Source organism: Pseudorasbora parva, chromosome 20, assembly GCF_024679245.1.
Source record: "Pseudorasbora parva isolate DD20220531a chromosome 20, ASM2467924v1, whole genome shotgun sequence".
NCBI lineage: Eukaryota > Metazoa > Chordata > Actinopteri > Cypriniformes > Gobionidae > Pseudorasbora > Pseudorasbora parva.
This window is the reverse complement of record NC_090191.1, coordinates 2,378,619-2,395,658: the sequence shown is the minus strand read 5'-3', so window position 1 is coordinate 2,395,658 and position 17,040 is coordinate 2,378,619. Positions and strand designations below refer to the sequence as shown.

Below are 17,040 nucleotides of genomic sequence, written 5' to 3'. Positions count from 1 at the left end.
TAAACTTATGAGGCATAAATGGGGACAGCGCCATCTGCAGGAATACGTGATGGCATTTAGCGTGTGGAATGGGGACCGCCCACTGCAGAACTAACGAGATATGCTGTGGGTTATGCTGCCTTCACGTGAAATCAGAAGTTTCCTACTTCCCATTTCAGAAGTCGTGATTACGAGCTTGTTGTGTGCAGGTGTTTTGTTGTCGGAAAGAATGGAGGATGCCGGGTTCATAATTTTGTTCTTTGGAAAATGTTTTTTTAACACTGTAACCATTTCAGTCATTTCCCAGTCCCAGAAAATCACTGGCAAACACAGCAGTACAACACGAAAGCATATCGTTTATAATCACATTCACAATAAAGGCAAAATGTAGACAATAAAGGCTGCTTAAAGACGAAATGGCAATAGTTTTCAGCCATACATGATCCTAAGCTACTTTTACCACATTATCTAGATAGTCAGCTTGCTCACTATTCTGGAATGATGGTCAACTAGATGCAATTTTCGATGTGTTTAAAATACACAATATGTTTCAAATGATTATTAATTTATGTAAATGTGTCCTACTTTAACGACAAGACAATGAAATTGTTGTGACAAAAAAACTAATAAAACACCTGCCACAGCAGAAATTCGTCTCCCATCTGCCATTTTTAACGGTTATGGCACGCCCATCTCAGGAACTTGGGTATCAAAATTATCTCCGAACTTCCCAGTGGTAAACACGACGTCACGTTCATGTGCAATTTTTACCTCAAAAAATCTCGTATCTACGATAATTCCGATAGCACGTGAAGGCAGCATAAGTCACGCGTTTTGAGCAGGCAGAGAATGATCAGTTAAAAGTGTGTAACACGCATAAATGCTTCCTTTGTTGTGAATGTTTCTTTCTATGAACTCCTTAGGGAACATGTGTTGTTTTATAATGATTTATTTTGATTTTGTAATACATGGCACAATTGTAATTAATTTGTGCATTGTCTTGTGTTTTATGTAGAACTAATTTATTCTTTCTTGATTGGATCCTTCATTTCCACGTTATTTCCTCATTGTGCAGGTTTGTTTGTTTTATTCATGTATTGCGCATGTTCACCACTAGGTGGAGATGTTCTCCTTTATATGGAATTGAATTGTTCATTGAGTTGATTTGTGATTAATTCATTGAAAATGTTTATTATAACCTCTCTCTTTCAAAAATAATCCACTATATGATCACAAAGCATGAGTTTAAAAGGATTAAAAGGGAAAATAGTTTTAAATAAAGAGCAGAGCTAACGAGATATGCTGTGGAACTGATTTATTCTTTCTTGATTGGATCCTTCATTTCCACGTGTTATTTCCTCATTGTGCAGCTCCGCTCAGCAGAAAGACCGCCCAGGCAAGACCGTCACATTGGTGCCGTGAAGTTGTGATGTCGCTGTGTTGCTATAGGCCGTGTCTTCAAGCAAGTTGATAGAAACCGCCGTGCTGCTACATAAGGACTGGAAGCATCCTTCATCAGTTGAACAGTTTGTCTCTGGTCCACCTCCTTTTGCGGTCAAGGGACTCCTTTACTTTATCCTTTTTCAATTTATGGGACTATTGCACTGATCATTGATTTTGAGTTTATGTCTGTATGTGTGTGTGAATTTGTAACACATCTTATTTGCTCATAATGAGTAACAGCCATAGATATTTGCCTAACCGATTCACTCCTAGTCCAGTGGGCAGAGGCAGAGGGGTTTTAGGTATTCCAATTCCCTTTTCAATGGACAGCCCCAATACTGATAATAGACGTGACATTACGGGAAGGGTGTGCCCTGTAAGAGAGTATGATGCAGCAGTCAGATGTCAGGCGTAAGTTTTCAGGGCCCTTCCCGTAATGTCACGTCTCGGACACTGGCCTGACAAATAGGTCAAATAAAACGAATAAAACGCCCTTCGGGCATAGTAAATCAGTCACAAAACCAAGTAATCCAGCACAGAAAAGTCAAGGATCCACCTTCATTCAGAGGGGATAGTTCAGACACAGTTGAAATTGAGGAATGGGAAGATCTAATGAGGACATTTTTTAAAAAGAGCAACATGAATGATGATGAACATTTGGAGGAAATCCTTGTGGACCTGGGTGGTAAAGCTAAAGATGTAGTCAAATTCTAGATCAGGAACTGTGATTCTGCAACCTCTGTCAGCCCAAATTCTGTCTATAGCCTACTGCGCAAACATTTCAGTTGTAATCATTACTCACCTGTCCCACTTGCTGATTTTTACACTACCTTACCATCCGTTCCAGTGCCCGCTCCCACAGTGTGCGAACAACAACAGAGGGACATTGTGCATCAGTCCCCAACTCATCTGCCAGGAGATGGCAGATGTCTGTCACAGCCTGTCAGGTCAGGCGTAGCTTTCTTATGCATTCCTCCTCACTGAGGGAGAGATAGGTCTGTCTGGGCCTGTATACCCTCTCCCTCCGGCGTCTAATTCGTTGTCCCAAGACATACTCCATCTCACTGTGCAAAAGAAAAAAATATGAGCAAGCTCAACTTAACTGGTAAGTTGAAGACTAAGGTTTTTAATGTACTTACATTATGGTAAAGGTGATTTCACAGTCTTTTTTTTCAGTCTTTCAGTTTTTCAGTCGATTTTTTCCCCTGGTTCTTGACGGACAAACCAATTTGTCAGATGTCCTTATATACAGATATGTCTTGCCACTATTGTGCAAACTGGTCTGATCCTTAATTACTACAATTAGCCTGAATAATTTGTAAGCTAGATTTCTGCCTATTTTTTCACATCTTCGTGGCACACCACAATGATTTCCGTCATCTCATGTGTTAATATTTTTTTAGTCTAACAATTTATGATTTGCAACAATAACTTGCATTAGTGTAGATTACATGAGCAAAGTCAATGCGCGTTGTGCACGCTATACATTATGGTCAAGCATGCGCCCTTAAAATAGCATAATGAACAACGCGCAACGCGTTGTTTAATGGAACAGCAAAATAGCACCAGGGATTGTTTGCAACGGAACACGCCTCCTTTTTTGCGCTGAACCTTCCAGGGAGCGCAAGTTCATTCACTAGTTTAGCGACGTGCTTCTGTGGAGGGAAAAGCGCGCTTTGCGCGGGTGCAAAATAGGAATGACACAGGCGTCGGTGTACAAAGTCAATTGCGCTGGGTGCAAGATAGGTCCCCAAATATTGATGAGGCACTTCCTTGTTGCTCTACATTTGCCCTCTAACGTATGTTACTCATTTTGGATACACTGATCTTTCCACGTCGTCAAAAAAGCTGACTATGCGTTGCATCTTGTGACATTACATCCAGTTTTTGGTTCGTTTACATGTCTTTGGTCCGTGTTGCGTTCATATATCAATCGAACCGCACCAGAGTTCGTTTGGAAGAGTTCGTTTTTTTGGTGTGCACCAGGGTTCGGATGGCAGCGTTCACATATGTTCAAATGAACCAAACCAAACGAATAATCGCACCAAGGTTCGTTTTAATCAAACCAAACATGACAAGTGTGAACTTGTCATGCAGCAGTGCTTAGCTGAAGCACTGGTGTATGACAGGGCTGCATGAGTTCACTTATGTTAGTTATTTTCTTAAATTAATATATAACATGTTCAAGGAAAATTGTAAAAGTATTCAGATCGAGAGAATCACAAAAGTGCAGACCCTGCTGTACGCTGATGATATGGCTAATATATCAGGAGGGTTGCAGAAAGAAATTGAACAGCTGGAAATATTCTGTAACCTTTATGGCATGACAGTGAATCTGAGTCAAACAAAAGTTATGGTTTTTAGAAGAGGGGGCTCTTTAAATACAAATTGTAACAGGCTAAGCGTTACCTGGGGCCTGCTCAATCAATCTGTCTAGGTTCTTCGGGAGTTCTAAGGTGTAAATCTCCTGTTGTACATGGTCAGCCAGCCCATGCAGGAACATGTCCCACTGCGACTCCTCGTTCCATTTACACTCCGCCGCCAACGTGCAAAACTCGATCGCTAAATCCGAGACGGGTCCACTCCCATGACGAAGATAGGCTAGTTTGCGAGCCGCTTCGTGACCTGCAACAGTCCGGTCAAAAACCCTCTTCATCTTTTGGGAGAGGGTAAGGAACGAGGAGCAGCATGGATGGTGGTTCTCCCACACAGCCGTTCCCCACGGTGCTGCATGTCCAGACAGCAGTGTCATAACCAACGCCAGCTTGGATTCTTCAGTAGCAAATATTAAGGGTTGGAGAGAGAAAAAGATAGAACACTTCGTCAAAAATGCTCTACACAAATTCGGCCCACCAGTGTACCTCTCAGGTTTTGGGATGAATGGTTGTGGTTGGATCGTGAAGTTAGATGATGGGTGAGAAACTGGCGGTGTGGGTTGCGCAGTGGGTTCAGAGAGCTGTTGACGGTCAAGTTAGCATTGGAGGAATGGCGTCTTGGTTAGAAGGGTAGGGGGTACCTTTTATCATTTGGATCGATCATAAGAACCTGGAATACATCCGATCCGCCAAACGACTTAACTCCAGGCAGGCTCGGTTTTCCCTTTCTTATTGTTCCGGGTCTAAGAACATCAAGCCCGACGCTTTATTTTTGATTGTTCCAAACGCCTGTCTACTCCTGAGTGCGTTTTGGCTGAGAGACTTTTCATTTCTTCACTCTCATGGGAGGTCGAATCGAGGGTCTGCACGGCCTTAGAAGGGGTAACGCCTCCGCACGGTTGCCCTCTGTTACGCCCCGTGGCTCAAAGGGACGCAACAAAGATTGGGACACACACATAAGCCGAAATAAAATACAAAATTTATTAACAAAATAGAACTATACAGAAAAGAAACAGTATTAAGTGTAACAGTCAGGAATCAGTGTGTTGTGTAAGGAATGCATGAAAGGGTAATGTGCTGTTGTAGTGTTGGATGTACCAAAGAAACAAATTCAAAAACTGCAAAACAATAATCAAGTCCAGCCTGCCGACCTCCCTGGGCCTTTTCCTCAGACTCCTTTTAACAAGGCCCAACAGGAAGTCAGCAACAGGTGTGCTTAATCAAACTATCTGAGAACAGCCAGTTGAGGGCGGAGCCAGCCCCACTAAACACACTAAACCCCACTAAACACAGGAGTCATCACACCCTGAGTCGTTTATTCGTGCCAGAGGGATTACGGTCAGAAGTAATTCAGTGGGGTTATGGTTCCAATGTGGCTTCTCATCCAGGAGTTAGTCATACCAGCTTTTTGGTCAAATAAGGATTCTGGTGGCCCTGTATGGCTTTCATGGCTTTAGTCTGGTTTTCATCAACAGAGTAACAGGCAAGCTGAGAGAGCCAACCAGGACTTGGAGAGGGTGTTGTGATGTCGGGTTACTCAGAATCCTGCCTCCTGGAGCCAGCAACTCTCATGGGTGGACTACGCTCACAACTCTTTACCAGTGTCATCCACAGGCCTTTTGCCTTTTGAGTGTAGCATAGGATACCAGCCACCTATTTTTTCCAGTCTGGAATCTGAAGTAGCAGTCCCCTCTGCTCACGCCTTCGTCTAGAGGTGTCAACACATAGAGAGAAGAGCCTGTGAGAATTTTCTCCAGGTGGGAGCGTGCACCAAGGCTCAGGCTGATCGCCACCGGCTGAAACCTCCGGTATAAGTTGTCAGTCAAAAAGTGTAGCTTTCCTCCAAGAACATTCCTCTCTGACATCATCATCAAAGTAGTCCATATGTGACATCAGTGGTTTAATTAGAATCTCTTGAAGCATCCAAAATACATTTTGGTCCAAAAATAACAAAAACTACGAAACTTGAATCCGAATCATGAATCAATACGCTGATTCACAACCGTTTGAATCTTTATTTGAGAATTGAACACAAACAAGGAGGTGCTGAAGGACAATGCTGAATAAAGTCATTGTTTTTGTTATTTTTGGACCAAAATGTATTTTTGATGCTTCAAGAGATTCTAATCAACCAACTGATGTCACATATGGACTTTGATTATGTTTTTATTACCTTTCTGGACATGGACAGTATAGTGTGCAAACACTTGCATACACTCTCGGACTAAATATAAAATATCTTAAACTGTGTTCCGAAGATGAACGGAGGTCTTACGGGTGTGGAGCGACATTAGGGTGAGTCATTAATGACATCATTTTCATTTTTGGGTGAACTAACCCTTTAAGGACCATGGTATCCCTGTTCTTAATTGGCCAGCAAAGTTGACTGACCTTAACCCCATAGAAAATCAATGAAGTATTGTGAAGAGGAAGATGCGATATGCCAGACCCATCAATGCAGAAGAGCTGAATTTCACTATCAGAGCAACTTGGGCTCTCATAACACCTGAGCAGTGCCACAGACTGATCGACTCCAAGCCACGCCGCATTGCTGCAGTCATTCAGGCAAAAGAAGCCCCAACTAAGTAATGAGTGCTGTACATGCTCATACTTTATGTTCATACTTTTCAGTTGGCCAATTTTTCTTAAAATCCTTTCTTTTGTATTGGTCTTAAGTAATATTCTAATTTTCAGAGATTTTCCTTAGTTGTCAGTTATAAAATAATCAAAATTAAAAGAAATAAACTTTTGAAATATATCAGTCCGTGTGAAATTGATGAAAATAATATACAAGTTTCACTTTTTGAATGGAATTAGAGAAATAAATAAACTTTTTGATGATGTTCTAACTATATGAGCAGCACCTGTATATTCACAGTGCAAGTCCCTGATTGTACAAGAGAGCTACATTGCATCTGTAAAACAGACAGCGGGTATGATTATTGTTCTTGTTCAGATGCTTAGGTCATAATTTGGCTATAGAAACAAGAAGATAACACACCAGTGGAGTAGAGAATTTGTAATTATTGTAATTTAACCTTTATAACTATTAAAGGTATTATTAAAACTTATAACTATTTAACCTTTGACTTATTTTGTGATAGAGGATGAAAAACATTTTTTGTATGATTTTTCTTTGTATGAGGATCTGTGCAAGAAATATTTGAGTGATCTTGTTCTTGTTGGTGATGTCTGTATCGATGTGTCATATGTTTGTAATTCGGAGTATGCATGGAGATTGGCACTGTGTACACCATGGAATGAAGAAAAGAGTATCTTTCATGCTATTGTGATTCAGTAGCGGTATGGGCCAAGAGGCCATACATTCCTGAAAATAATTCATACTCCACTCGTGTTCATACACAATTGCCATAATCATATTCTATGGTAATTGGTATGCCAGAGCTTGGGTATGGGGAAGCCCGAGGATGGGCCAGATGCTCGTGGGCCATCTCTCCCCGTCACCAGCGTTGTAGTGAAGGAAACCTAGCTTGCCCACTAAGCCATGGAGATTGACTAGCATAGTTGGTAAAGTGTGTGCAGAAGCAGTTCAGACTGGTGTGTCCCTGTACAACATGGCTGTTCAAGACACATCAGGCTGACCTGCTAAGAGAATAGGATCATGATGAGGGATTTGGGCCGGATGCGATTTAAGAACTCTGCTTGGCCACAGATCTTGCCCTCCATGCAATCAAGCAGACGGCCATTTCATGGCTGCTAGGGTTGATATGGAGTGGCATCTGTGGGAAGGACAGGGAAGCTTTTTCATCAGAAGTACAACTTCTGTAGTACAACTATAAAGCAGCCCTTCACTGTTCATGTTTTCACTTTTTAGATGTCTGAACTCAAGCAAGTTAAACATCTATTAAAATATTAAGCTCTGGGTGACTACTGTCATGTATACACCAATCAGGCATTACATTATGAACGTTGACAGGTGACATGAATAACACTGATTATCTTGTCATCCCGGTACCTGTGGGTGGGATGTCATCAAATAGGATAAGGACAGAGACCCTGAAGACCTTATTCTGGATCGGGGTAGCCTTCCACCATCCTATCAACCTCCCAGACACCTCAGGACTGAACTGGAAAGTGACCGTCTTCTGGTGTTTGGAGAGCGTTGCACCCCGATCCAGAGCACTACCAGACCCAGAGCCCGTTTCACCACCAGGGACCACAGAGAAGTCATGTGAGCCCCCCGCAGACTGAGCGGCACCATCCTTCCCAATGGGCAAGCTAGAGCAAGATAAAAGGGCAGGACTTGTTATCGAGAGAAGTGCTCAAACGTGAATTTGGATTTGACCACCTACAAGTGACAGCTGCAGGCATGCTTCAGAGCCTCAGAAATACAAACATTGATCTAAAGCAGTAGTTCTCAAACCTATCCTGGAGTACCACCAGCCCTGCACATTTTATATGTCTCCCTCATCTAACACACCTGATTCAACTCATGAGATCATTAGTAGAGACTGCAAGACCTGAAATGTGAGTGTCAGAAATAGGGAGACATACAAAATGTGCAGGGCTGGTGGTACTCCAGGACAGGTTTAAGAACCACTGATCTAAATTAAAACGCCATCTAATAGGCTCAGCGCTCATGTACCTCACTGAAAACAGTCTTTTCTTGGCTAGTCCTTCTGACATTTGGCACTGGATCTGATGTCTCTGTAGAGGTTAAACTCGATATATAAATGGTCTTGTGTAAACCTAACGGCCGATCTTTGGTCTCATGAATCTATCATTTGTTCCTGGGCAAATAATTTTGGCTGAGGGCAAAGTGAAGTTTCATAACTTTATATATTTAGACCATTTAATTTAATCATCGTAGCTACTAGAGCACTATAGGGGTGACCCCAAATAGTCAAAGATTTGATGCAAGATTTGATGCATCGATTTGCAGAGCCGGATTAGACCACCAATCTCACAGTTAAATCTTTGTGGGTGTTATGAAAATGGGTTCATACCATTTTGGCAATATGGGGGTGCTCAATATTTTAAAGACGTGGTGCGGCGCTGTGCTTCGTGTCCGGTGTGCGGCCCCTTTAAGGGCTCTGAGCTTCGGGACGCGCCGCGCTGTGCCGCGCCACGTCTTTAACATTCTAACACGTTGTTTTAATTGAGGGTAAGCCGTAAGCACGCCGGTGGCGGCATTCAATATACTGATTTCACCCTGTGATACAAGATACACCCATTGTGCAGCTCTTTTGTCAGAAGTCCATTCAAAATTGAGCTCACGCATATATAATGTGCACATCGTGAAAGATTCTGAAATCCACTGCCGCATCAATATACCTGTATATATATCCTAATTAATTCATAATCAAAGCCTTAATCAATATTTATATTCCTATATTATTATATTGATTCTTTATAGTTACGATTTTGCTTCGTTTCTTGTTTTCTAAAGTCTCTTTCATTTAATTTATTATATTTTATTCATTTTATATTTCCTTTTACTGAAACATTGCCTGTACCGTTGTCTGTATCTCTCACTGAGAGAAAGCACGTTATCAGTATGTTTTGGTTAGAACTAGAGCCTAATCAGCTCCAGCCTTGAGAGAGTGTATCTGTGTATGTGTGCAATATTCTATGTTACAGATCAGTGTTGAGAATAATGTACAATGGGCACCCTAAGAGATGGGTGGACTTGTTGTTCTGAGCAAACTGGCGCCTGCTCCAGATCTGGAAGGTCACTATGGGCCAAATTGCGGGGTAAAAGCGTCAACAAATGACATGTCTATGGAGACGTGCATCAGATTAACTAACGTGTGGAAATTTACCATTCTTATATCATGCAGCTTTAATATTTTGTTTATATCTTTGTTTTTATTTTTATTTTCCCTAGACTTATGTTTGTTACTTGTGTTTATATTTGTTAATACAAAAAAAGTATAATTTGAATTGATTAAATGTTATTGCTTGATCCCTCTTTTATGTTGCAGCTTGAAACGAGCTGGCCGTAACATAAAATTGGAGGCTCGTCCTGAATTGCTATATGTGTAAGTAAGTGTAAAACATTTTAGTGTTCACTTGTGTAAATGAGAAGACTTCAGTTCGGTAGAGTGTCCTCAGCTGGGTTTGCAATCCTTCCGTCGAGGCACTGTTTGTTTATTTTTGCCTTTCTTATTTCTGAAGGTTATTCTGGGCGGAGGTTTTAAATCTCTGTCGGGAGTATGCTTCAGGCTTTTGGTTTAAATGTACCAATTGTCTTGAGTTTAGTTTTTAAATGCTGCCTCGAGTCCGGTACACCTTTGAAGATTAGGTAGGGTTTAGTTAGTTTTGTTTCTAGTCAGAAACTGACTCTCTCGTTTTTCATTTAAGGTGACACTTTGTTGCTTTTCATGTCCATGTTGTTTGTTATGCCTGCTAAGATTATGAATAAGATGTGAGAACAACTCGTGGTAAGTTTTCATCTATCTTGCAACTAGGCGGGTTTACAACAGGAGCGTGTTATGCTGTGACGATTCCTGGTGAAGTGGCCTATGGGATTTGTAGTCTAAACATTGTAGTTTATAGTGGCATCTTAACACATGCGTGTGTTTTGGTGTTGTTTACCGTTAGCCTTACTCCCGTTTAAGCAAAAATGTATTCGGTAGTCGAAGATTTCTTTGCGTTTCTTTCAGAAGTATTACTGGAGAGCTGCACAAAGGAAGAGTTGTTACAGATTGCTGAGCGTTTTGACGTTGGAGTTAACCAGTAACGATAAAAAGCTTAAAGAAACTCTGACGAACACTGTGAAACGCACTTTTTGAACGTGGTGTTTTAGAGGTAAGAGCTCAAGTTACTGATCCTGAAGAGTCTTTAACGTCTCCTTTTTATGATACTGACAGAAATGTAAAGTTTAGTGAGATGTCTTTACAAGAAAAGCAGTTATCTGTTGATGCTGATAAGCTTCGTGCCAAGCGTGATGCTTGTGCTTTGAAAGAGAGTTCGAGAGGGACGTTGAAGTAAAGAAATTACAACAGCAGTTTGAGATGCGAGAGTTAGAGTTTGAGAGAGAGAAGGAAGGATGAAAGACAGTTTCAGTTGAGGAAACTTGAGCTGGAGCTGAAGCTAAAACCAGTCGAAATCGACTGAACCAGTCAGTCTCAGCTGCTCCTGTTTTTGATGTTTTTAGAAACATTACAATGGTACCGCTGTTTTCTGAGAGGGAGGTAGAGAAATATTTTTCTCATTTTGAACATGTTGCAGAGTCGTTAAAATGGCCCGAGAATTTTGGACGTTATTGTTACAATGTGTTTTAACCGGGAGAGCACAGGAAGTGTACTCGGCGATGATTGTTGAACAAAGCGGTTGAACAAATACTGTTAAATCTGCAATATTGCAAGCATATAAATTAGCACCTGAGGCATATCGTCAGAGATTTCAAAGTTTTTTAAAACCTGAGACATGCACTTATCTTGAATTTGCCATAGAAAAAGAAAACATGTTTGATCGTTGGTGCATAAAGTGAACAAATTGTCAGACGCTGCTCTCATGGCCGACAAATTTGTTCTTACTGACCTAAGATGAGTGTTTTGGGAAAGAGCAAAGCGACTGTTGTACGTCAGAATAATGCTCCTAATTCTTCCCCTGATTGTGTTGTTCATACACGATTAAAAGGGGAAATTGTTTGCTTTTATTGTAAGAAGGCAGGACATAAAATTTGTGATTGTGTAATTCTTAAGAAAAAAAAGAGGTCTGCTAAAACGGTTTGGTTTAATTTCTACCCCCTAGTCCTGCCGAATTTGTGAACATGCATGGGGATATCTCAGAAGTAGAGACTCATAATGATTATGCACCATTTCTTTCAGAAGGGGCTGTGTCTGTGCCTGGATGTGAGGAGACTGTTCCGGTTTGTGTCCTCCGAGATACTGGAGCTGCACAGTCCTTTTTATTGGAAGGACTTCTGCCTTTGTCCAGTAGTACTGCTACTGGAACTCATGTACTAGTGAGAGGGCTTGGGATGGGGTTTATGGAAGTTCCTTTACACACCGTATTCATCTTCGTCTCAGGTGATGTTGTTGTAGGCGTTCGTTCAGTGCTTTCATACTTGGAAATGACTTAGCAGGTGGAAATGTATGGGGAAAATCGATGGTTGGGTTCCGCCTATAGTAGATCCTGTTGTAGGGAAAATGGATGACTCCCGTGACTATCCTTACTTATTCCCTGCATAACTCATGCTAAGGCTAAGAAAGTAATAAATGAAGGGAAAGGTATTCTTAGTGATACTTTTCTTTGCTCTGTTAATTCCTCTCAACCAGAATGTAATGTATTGAGCACTAGTCTTGAAGATGAAACCTCTGTGTCTGATTTACTGCCTGTGCTTGATGATAACATGGAAAAGTCGGATTTCAAACCTGAAAGTCCATTTTAACGTGATGACCATGTAAATGCTTGTTTTTTATCTCCACTTTATAGTGTCACTCGAGATTAATTAATTAAAGAACAGCAGTCGGACTGCACCCTTCAAAATCTGTATTCTTTGGTGGATGATGTAAACAGTGATAAATCACTTCCTCTTTACTTTGTTACAGATGGGTTGCTCTGTAGGAAACAACCTATGTGTTCTGATGTTTTGCTAGATCCCAGGATTCAAATTGTAGGGCCCTATAATTTCCGCGATCACGGAATCGCGGAATTGGCATATTAACGCGGAATCTGCATGTTAGCGCGGAATCTATTGTTAACGCGGATTTTCCCGGAATTTGTACATATTTGTAATGAAATTCTGTTTTGTGTGGGAGGAGAACGTATATCTGAGGAAAATGCAGACCGGGGGAAGCAAATCTTCGCGGCACAACCCCTCCCGTCATTTCAGCTCCCCCTTCAAAACAATGAAAGTATGGCGAAGTTGGTCTCCACGGCTCTGCTTTCGTCAGCGAAAAAGTTAAGAAACTCGACGCTAATGGCGGTTTCACACTGCCCGCGCAGGCAGCGCAGAAGCTTTGCGTATGGAGAGCGGGAGCCGCAGCGCCTGTTGTGCTTTTACCCAGGCAGCATTGGTCGCGCGCAGCTGAACTGGGGCTCATTTATTGCAAATACAGACAAATATTGTTCATTCTGTCCAATTTTCTGGTGGTCTGCTCGACCACTGTCAGTCTCGTGCTTTGATTTATGATAGGCACATTAGGCAGCATATCTCTTGCAAATGCGGCCGTGTTTCCCTGTTCTAAACACATGCATATAACATGCGGTATATGGGTAGTTTATATGATAAAAAAAACCTTAACTTAATCTTATCTTAACCTTTAAGTTAAGATAAGCATCTAGTTTTAATAATTTGAAGGGGCCTTTGAATTTGGGGAAAAAAAACTTGTTTTCATTTATTTTATTTTTCACAGCTCTGGATATCATAATGGTTATTGTTAAACACACAGAACAATTCACTATGATTTCATGGTGAAATGTGTTTTTTTATGTTAATTTTCAGCTTTAAATGTTTTACTTAATAGTACTTTATGTAAAAGGTGATTCTTCTTTTTTTAGTTCTTTTTAAAAAAAATTACTTGGCAAGGCAAGGCAAGGCAAGTTTACTTGTATAGCACATTTCATACCCAATGGGAATTCAAAGTGCTTTACATAGAAATTAATTAAAACAGTGGTAACAAGTGCATGAGAAAAAAGAATACCAAGAATACTTGAAAAAAAAAAACGAATGGACCACTTTCATTTTATCTTATATAATCTAATATAATGTATTTTAGCAGAACGTTTAAAGCTAATAACCATTAATATTTGAAATACCTGAAGTGCAGTGTTAAGTTGCATCAAAAAGTAAAAAAAAAAAAAAGTTTGTCCTAAAAAGTAAATGTGATGTTTGTTCCCTCAATAAATTTAAGGTCATTCCTATTTTTTGTTTAATGTTCTATTATATTAACAATAAAAGCACAATCTTTTTTCACCAAAATAACAGTAAAGGGTAAAAAAAAATGAATTCCTCAAAATTAAAACAAAAAAAACGGAAATTGCAAAAATTAAAACGGAAAAAACGGAATTTGGGAAAAAATAAAACAGATTTTATAGGGCCCTAAAATTGTGATTCCTCTTACTTTTCGTCAAGCCGTCCTGCAGCTCTCCCATGAGGTCGTCGCTGGTCATATGGGTGTAAGAAAGACCTATGACAGAATTCTAAGAAAATTCTATTGGCCTTGATTAAGCGAGATGTGATTAACTATATACGGCCTTGTCATACCTGTCAAAAGACTGGGAAAATTCCGTTGGCTCCTTTACAGCCTTTAATATATATATACATTATATATATATATATATGGGATGCGCGGTATACCGGTACTGGAAAAATACCGGTATATTTTATATTTCAAACGGTACGATATCATAATTTTGCTCAATTCGGTATTTGATGCCCTGATGTTCCGAAGTTCACCGCTAGGCGTCAGTGCGCTACCCAAACTGACGCAAAACCGGCAAATGTGACAACGGAGGAACACGATGGATCAAACAGATGAAGCTCATTCTACACACCCGAAATTAACAAATAAAGAGAGCAGTAGAACTGAAATTTGGCATTATTTTGCCTACAAATGTGATGAGAAAGGTGAAGCAACAGACTTTAAAGCACCACTCTGCAAACGCTGCTTTAAATCATGCGTTGCCACGGGAGGCAACACATCCAATCTGGCGAAGCACTTGTCTCTTGCTCATCCTGACTTGTTCAGAGAGTTCAAAGATCGACAGGTGAGTCCATCATTCAACTGATATAATTTAGTCTTTTAATCACAACACTGGTCAGCGCACATACAAGCTTATTAATTAAATATGATACTGTAAACACGAAAGCTCAAATGTGCATGCATGACACGCTAGAAATAATGACGTTTTAGTCTCATATTATTTCCAATTACTTAGAAACAATCATATACTAATTGAATTTGAATGATTAAAGAGATTAGTAATATTTATTTTAGTGTTAGTGATAGTACTATGAATGGCATATTACTGTCTCTGTGGCGACCCTCAGAGAAAGCAGCCGAGAGAGAGAGAGAGAGAGAGAGAGAGAGAGAGAGAGAGAGCGCAAAAGTAATATGAACATTGCTGATATGAAAGTTATAATAACACTTTATAAAAAAGCTACGTTCGTCAACATTTTTTAGGTAACCTGACCTAACAGTAGTATAGCATTTATTAATCTTGGTCAATCAGTTATTATTTATTAAATACAAATTCATGTTAAGCATGTTAACATTACTTTATGCAATGCATTAAAATAATATAAACCCAAAAAATGACCAAACCAAGATTAATAAATGCTATAAATGTTGATCATTCTCTGTTGATGCATGACAGCTAATGTTTTACATGTAATTTCATTATTGCTCCTTTTGATATCCACAGAAAGGAACAAGAAAAGCTCCTTCAGCCTCCGGTAGCCAGCCTACTATTTCAGAAATCCTAGCGACAACAAGAAAATATGAAAGGCACTCCAAAGAAGCAAAACGACTTAACAGAGCTGTTGCAGAGTTTATTTGCATGGACCAAATCCCCATTTCTGTTGTTGATAAAACAGGGTTCAGAAACCTTGTTGAACAGCTTGACAGAAGGTATGAGATGCCAAGGAGAAAATACTTTTCTGAGAAAGAGATTCCCACTTTGAACAATGAAACACGGTCTGTTCTTGAATCACAGCTGTCCAACCAGCCTTACTTTGCTTGTACAACAGACCTTTGGACGAGTCGAACTGTAGACACGTATATGGCTGTTACAATTCAGTTTGTTAGTGACTCTTGGGAAATGCAGTCCTGGTGTCTTGGATGTGTAGCAATGCATTCAGATCACACAGGAGAGAACATCAGGGAGGTCCTTCAGAAATAAGTGGTGCCTAATGCTTTCTGACACAGACATCTCCACACTGGATACAGTGCAAGAGGTCCTGGGCCCACTAAGGACCTTCACTGATGCCCTGTGTGGAGAAAAAGAGACAACCCTTTCTTCTGTTATCCCTGTGATGTGGAAGATACTGTCACATCTGCAGGACAGTGCTGCAGACTCTGTGCTGACCTGCAACATGAAAACAGAGATCAGGAAAGATCTGGAAATGAGATATAGCAATGAGGAGCTACAAATCCTTCCTAATGCAGCAACCTTCTTTGATCCTAGATTTAAGAACACATTTGTTACTAAGGAGAAGGAAGTGACAGAAGTACTCATGCAAAAAGTTGTCACAGCAGATCTTTCCAAGGATCTCACCAAGGATTCCTGCTCTGGAGGAATTGCATGCGCGTGGCATAAAAGTGGTCTGCATGACAATGGATGGACATGCCTCCAATGTCAACATGTGCAACCAGCTCGGGTGTCAGTTAAAGGGAAACCTCCATGAGCCTTTAAAAACCTACTTTGAACATCCAGTGACCGCTGACAGGGTGTTTGTGTTGATGGACGCTTGTCACATGTTGAAACTGGCACGCAACATGTTGCAGGCTTACAGCCCGATAACCAGTGCCACTGGAGAAATCAGCTTTTCATACATCGTTGAGCTCAACAATGTCCAAACAAAAGATGGACTGCATGCGGCCAACAAGATAACAAACAAGCATGTTCAATTTGATGGCCAGAAGATGAAGGTGTCCCTGGCTGCTCAAACACTGAGTCACTCTGTAGTGGTAGCACTGCGCACACTGAGAGACCTTGGCTATTCACAGTTTAAAAACTGTGAATCAACGGCAGAATTCATTGAGGTAACATAACATACAAATATTGTTAAATAACTGCATATTCTGCATACAACCCATCTCTGTTTATACTTAACTGTAGAGGAAAATGTATAATGAAATTAGATTATATTTTGATTTCCATGATATGATACTACTGTTATGGGTGATCTATCAGTTAACAGAGCCTTGTGCTTTTTTTAAAGATGATTGACAGGTTGTTTGACATCCTGAACAACCGCAATCCCCGTGCCAAGGGTTACAAAGCTCCTCTGGGTGCTTTGAATTGGACAGAGAGAGTAGAGCTCTTGTTGAGAGGCAGGGAATACTTGCTCAGTTTGGTGATGAAAGATGGCACACCCCTCCACCAAACAAAGAGGTTTTTTTTTAAATATCGAATGGTTTCCACAAAAAGTTCACAACATCACAAGTTAATATGATGCTCTGTTCTCTTGCTATGCATCAAGTTCATAAGATGCTCTTTCTCTGGTTGTGCTGTCTGCAGTTTTGTTTCTGTTGACTCTTCTGTTCAGTCTTTTTCAGGTGATACAGGAAAGGTGTCAAATATGGTGTGTATGTTCATATGATGTTGC

The 17,040-nt window shown here is 40.5% G+C and overlaps 1 protein-coding gene across 1 annotated transcript in view; it reads right to left on the bottom strand.

The window, feature by feature from the left end:
* The window catches only part of LOC137049965 (zinc finger protein 91-like), a 284,608-nt gene that overhangs the window by 257,587 nt on the left and 9,981 nt on the right, over window positions 1-17,040 (bottom strand). Inside the window, exons 3-8 of the mRNA XM_067428716.1 lie at window positions 15,634-15,797; window positions 7,774-8,036; window positions 5,444-5,505; window positions 5,199-5,285; window positions 3,832-4,078; window positions 2,258-2,331 (exon numbers count right to left, since the gene is read on the bottom strand). Coding sequence (XP_067284817.1) covers window positions 2,258-2,331; window positions 3,832-4,078; window positions 5,199-5,285; window positions 5,444-5,505; window positions 7,774-8,036; window positions 15,634-15,797 — 897 coding nt within the window. The remainder of the gene's footprint in view (window positions 1-2,257; window positions 2,332-3,831; window positions 4,079-5,198; window positions 5,286-5,443; window positions 5,506-7,773; window positions 8,037-15,633; window positions 15,798-17,040) is intronic.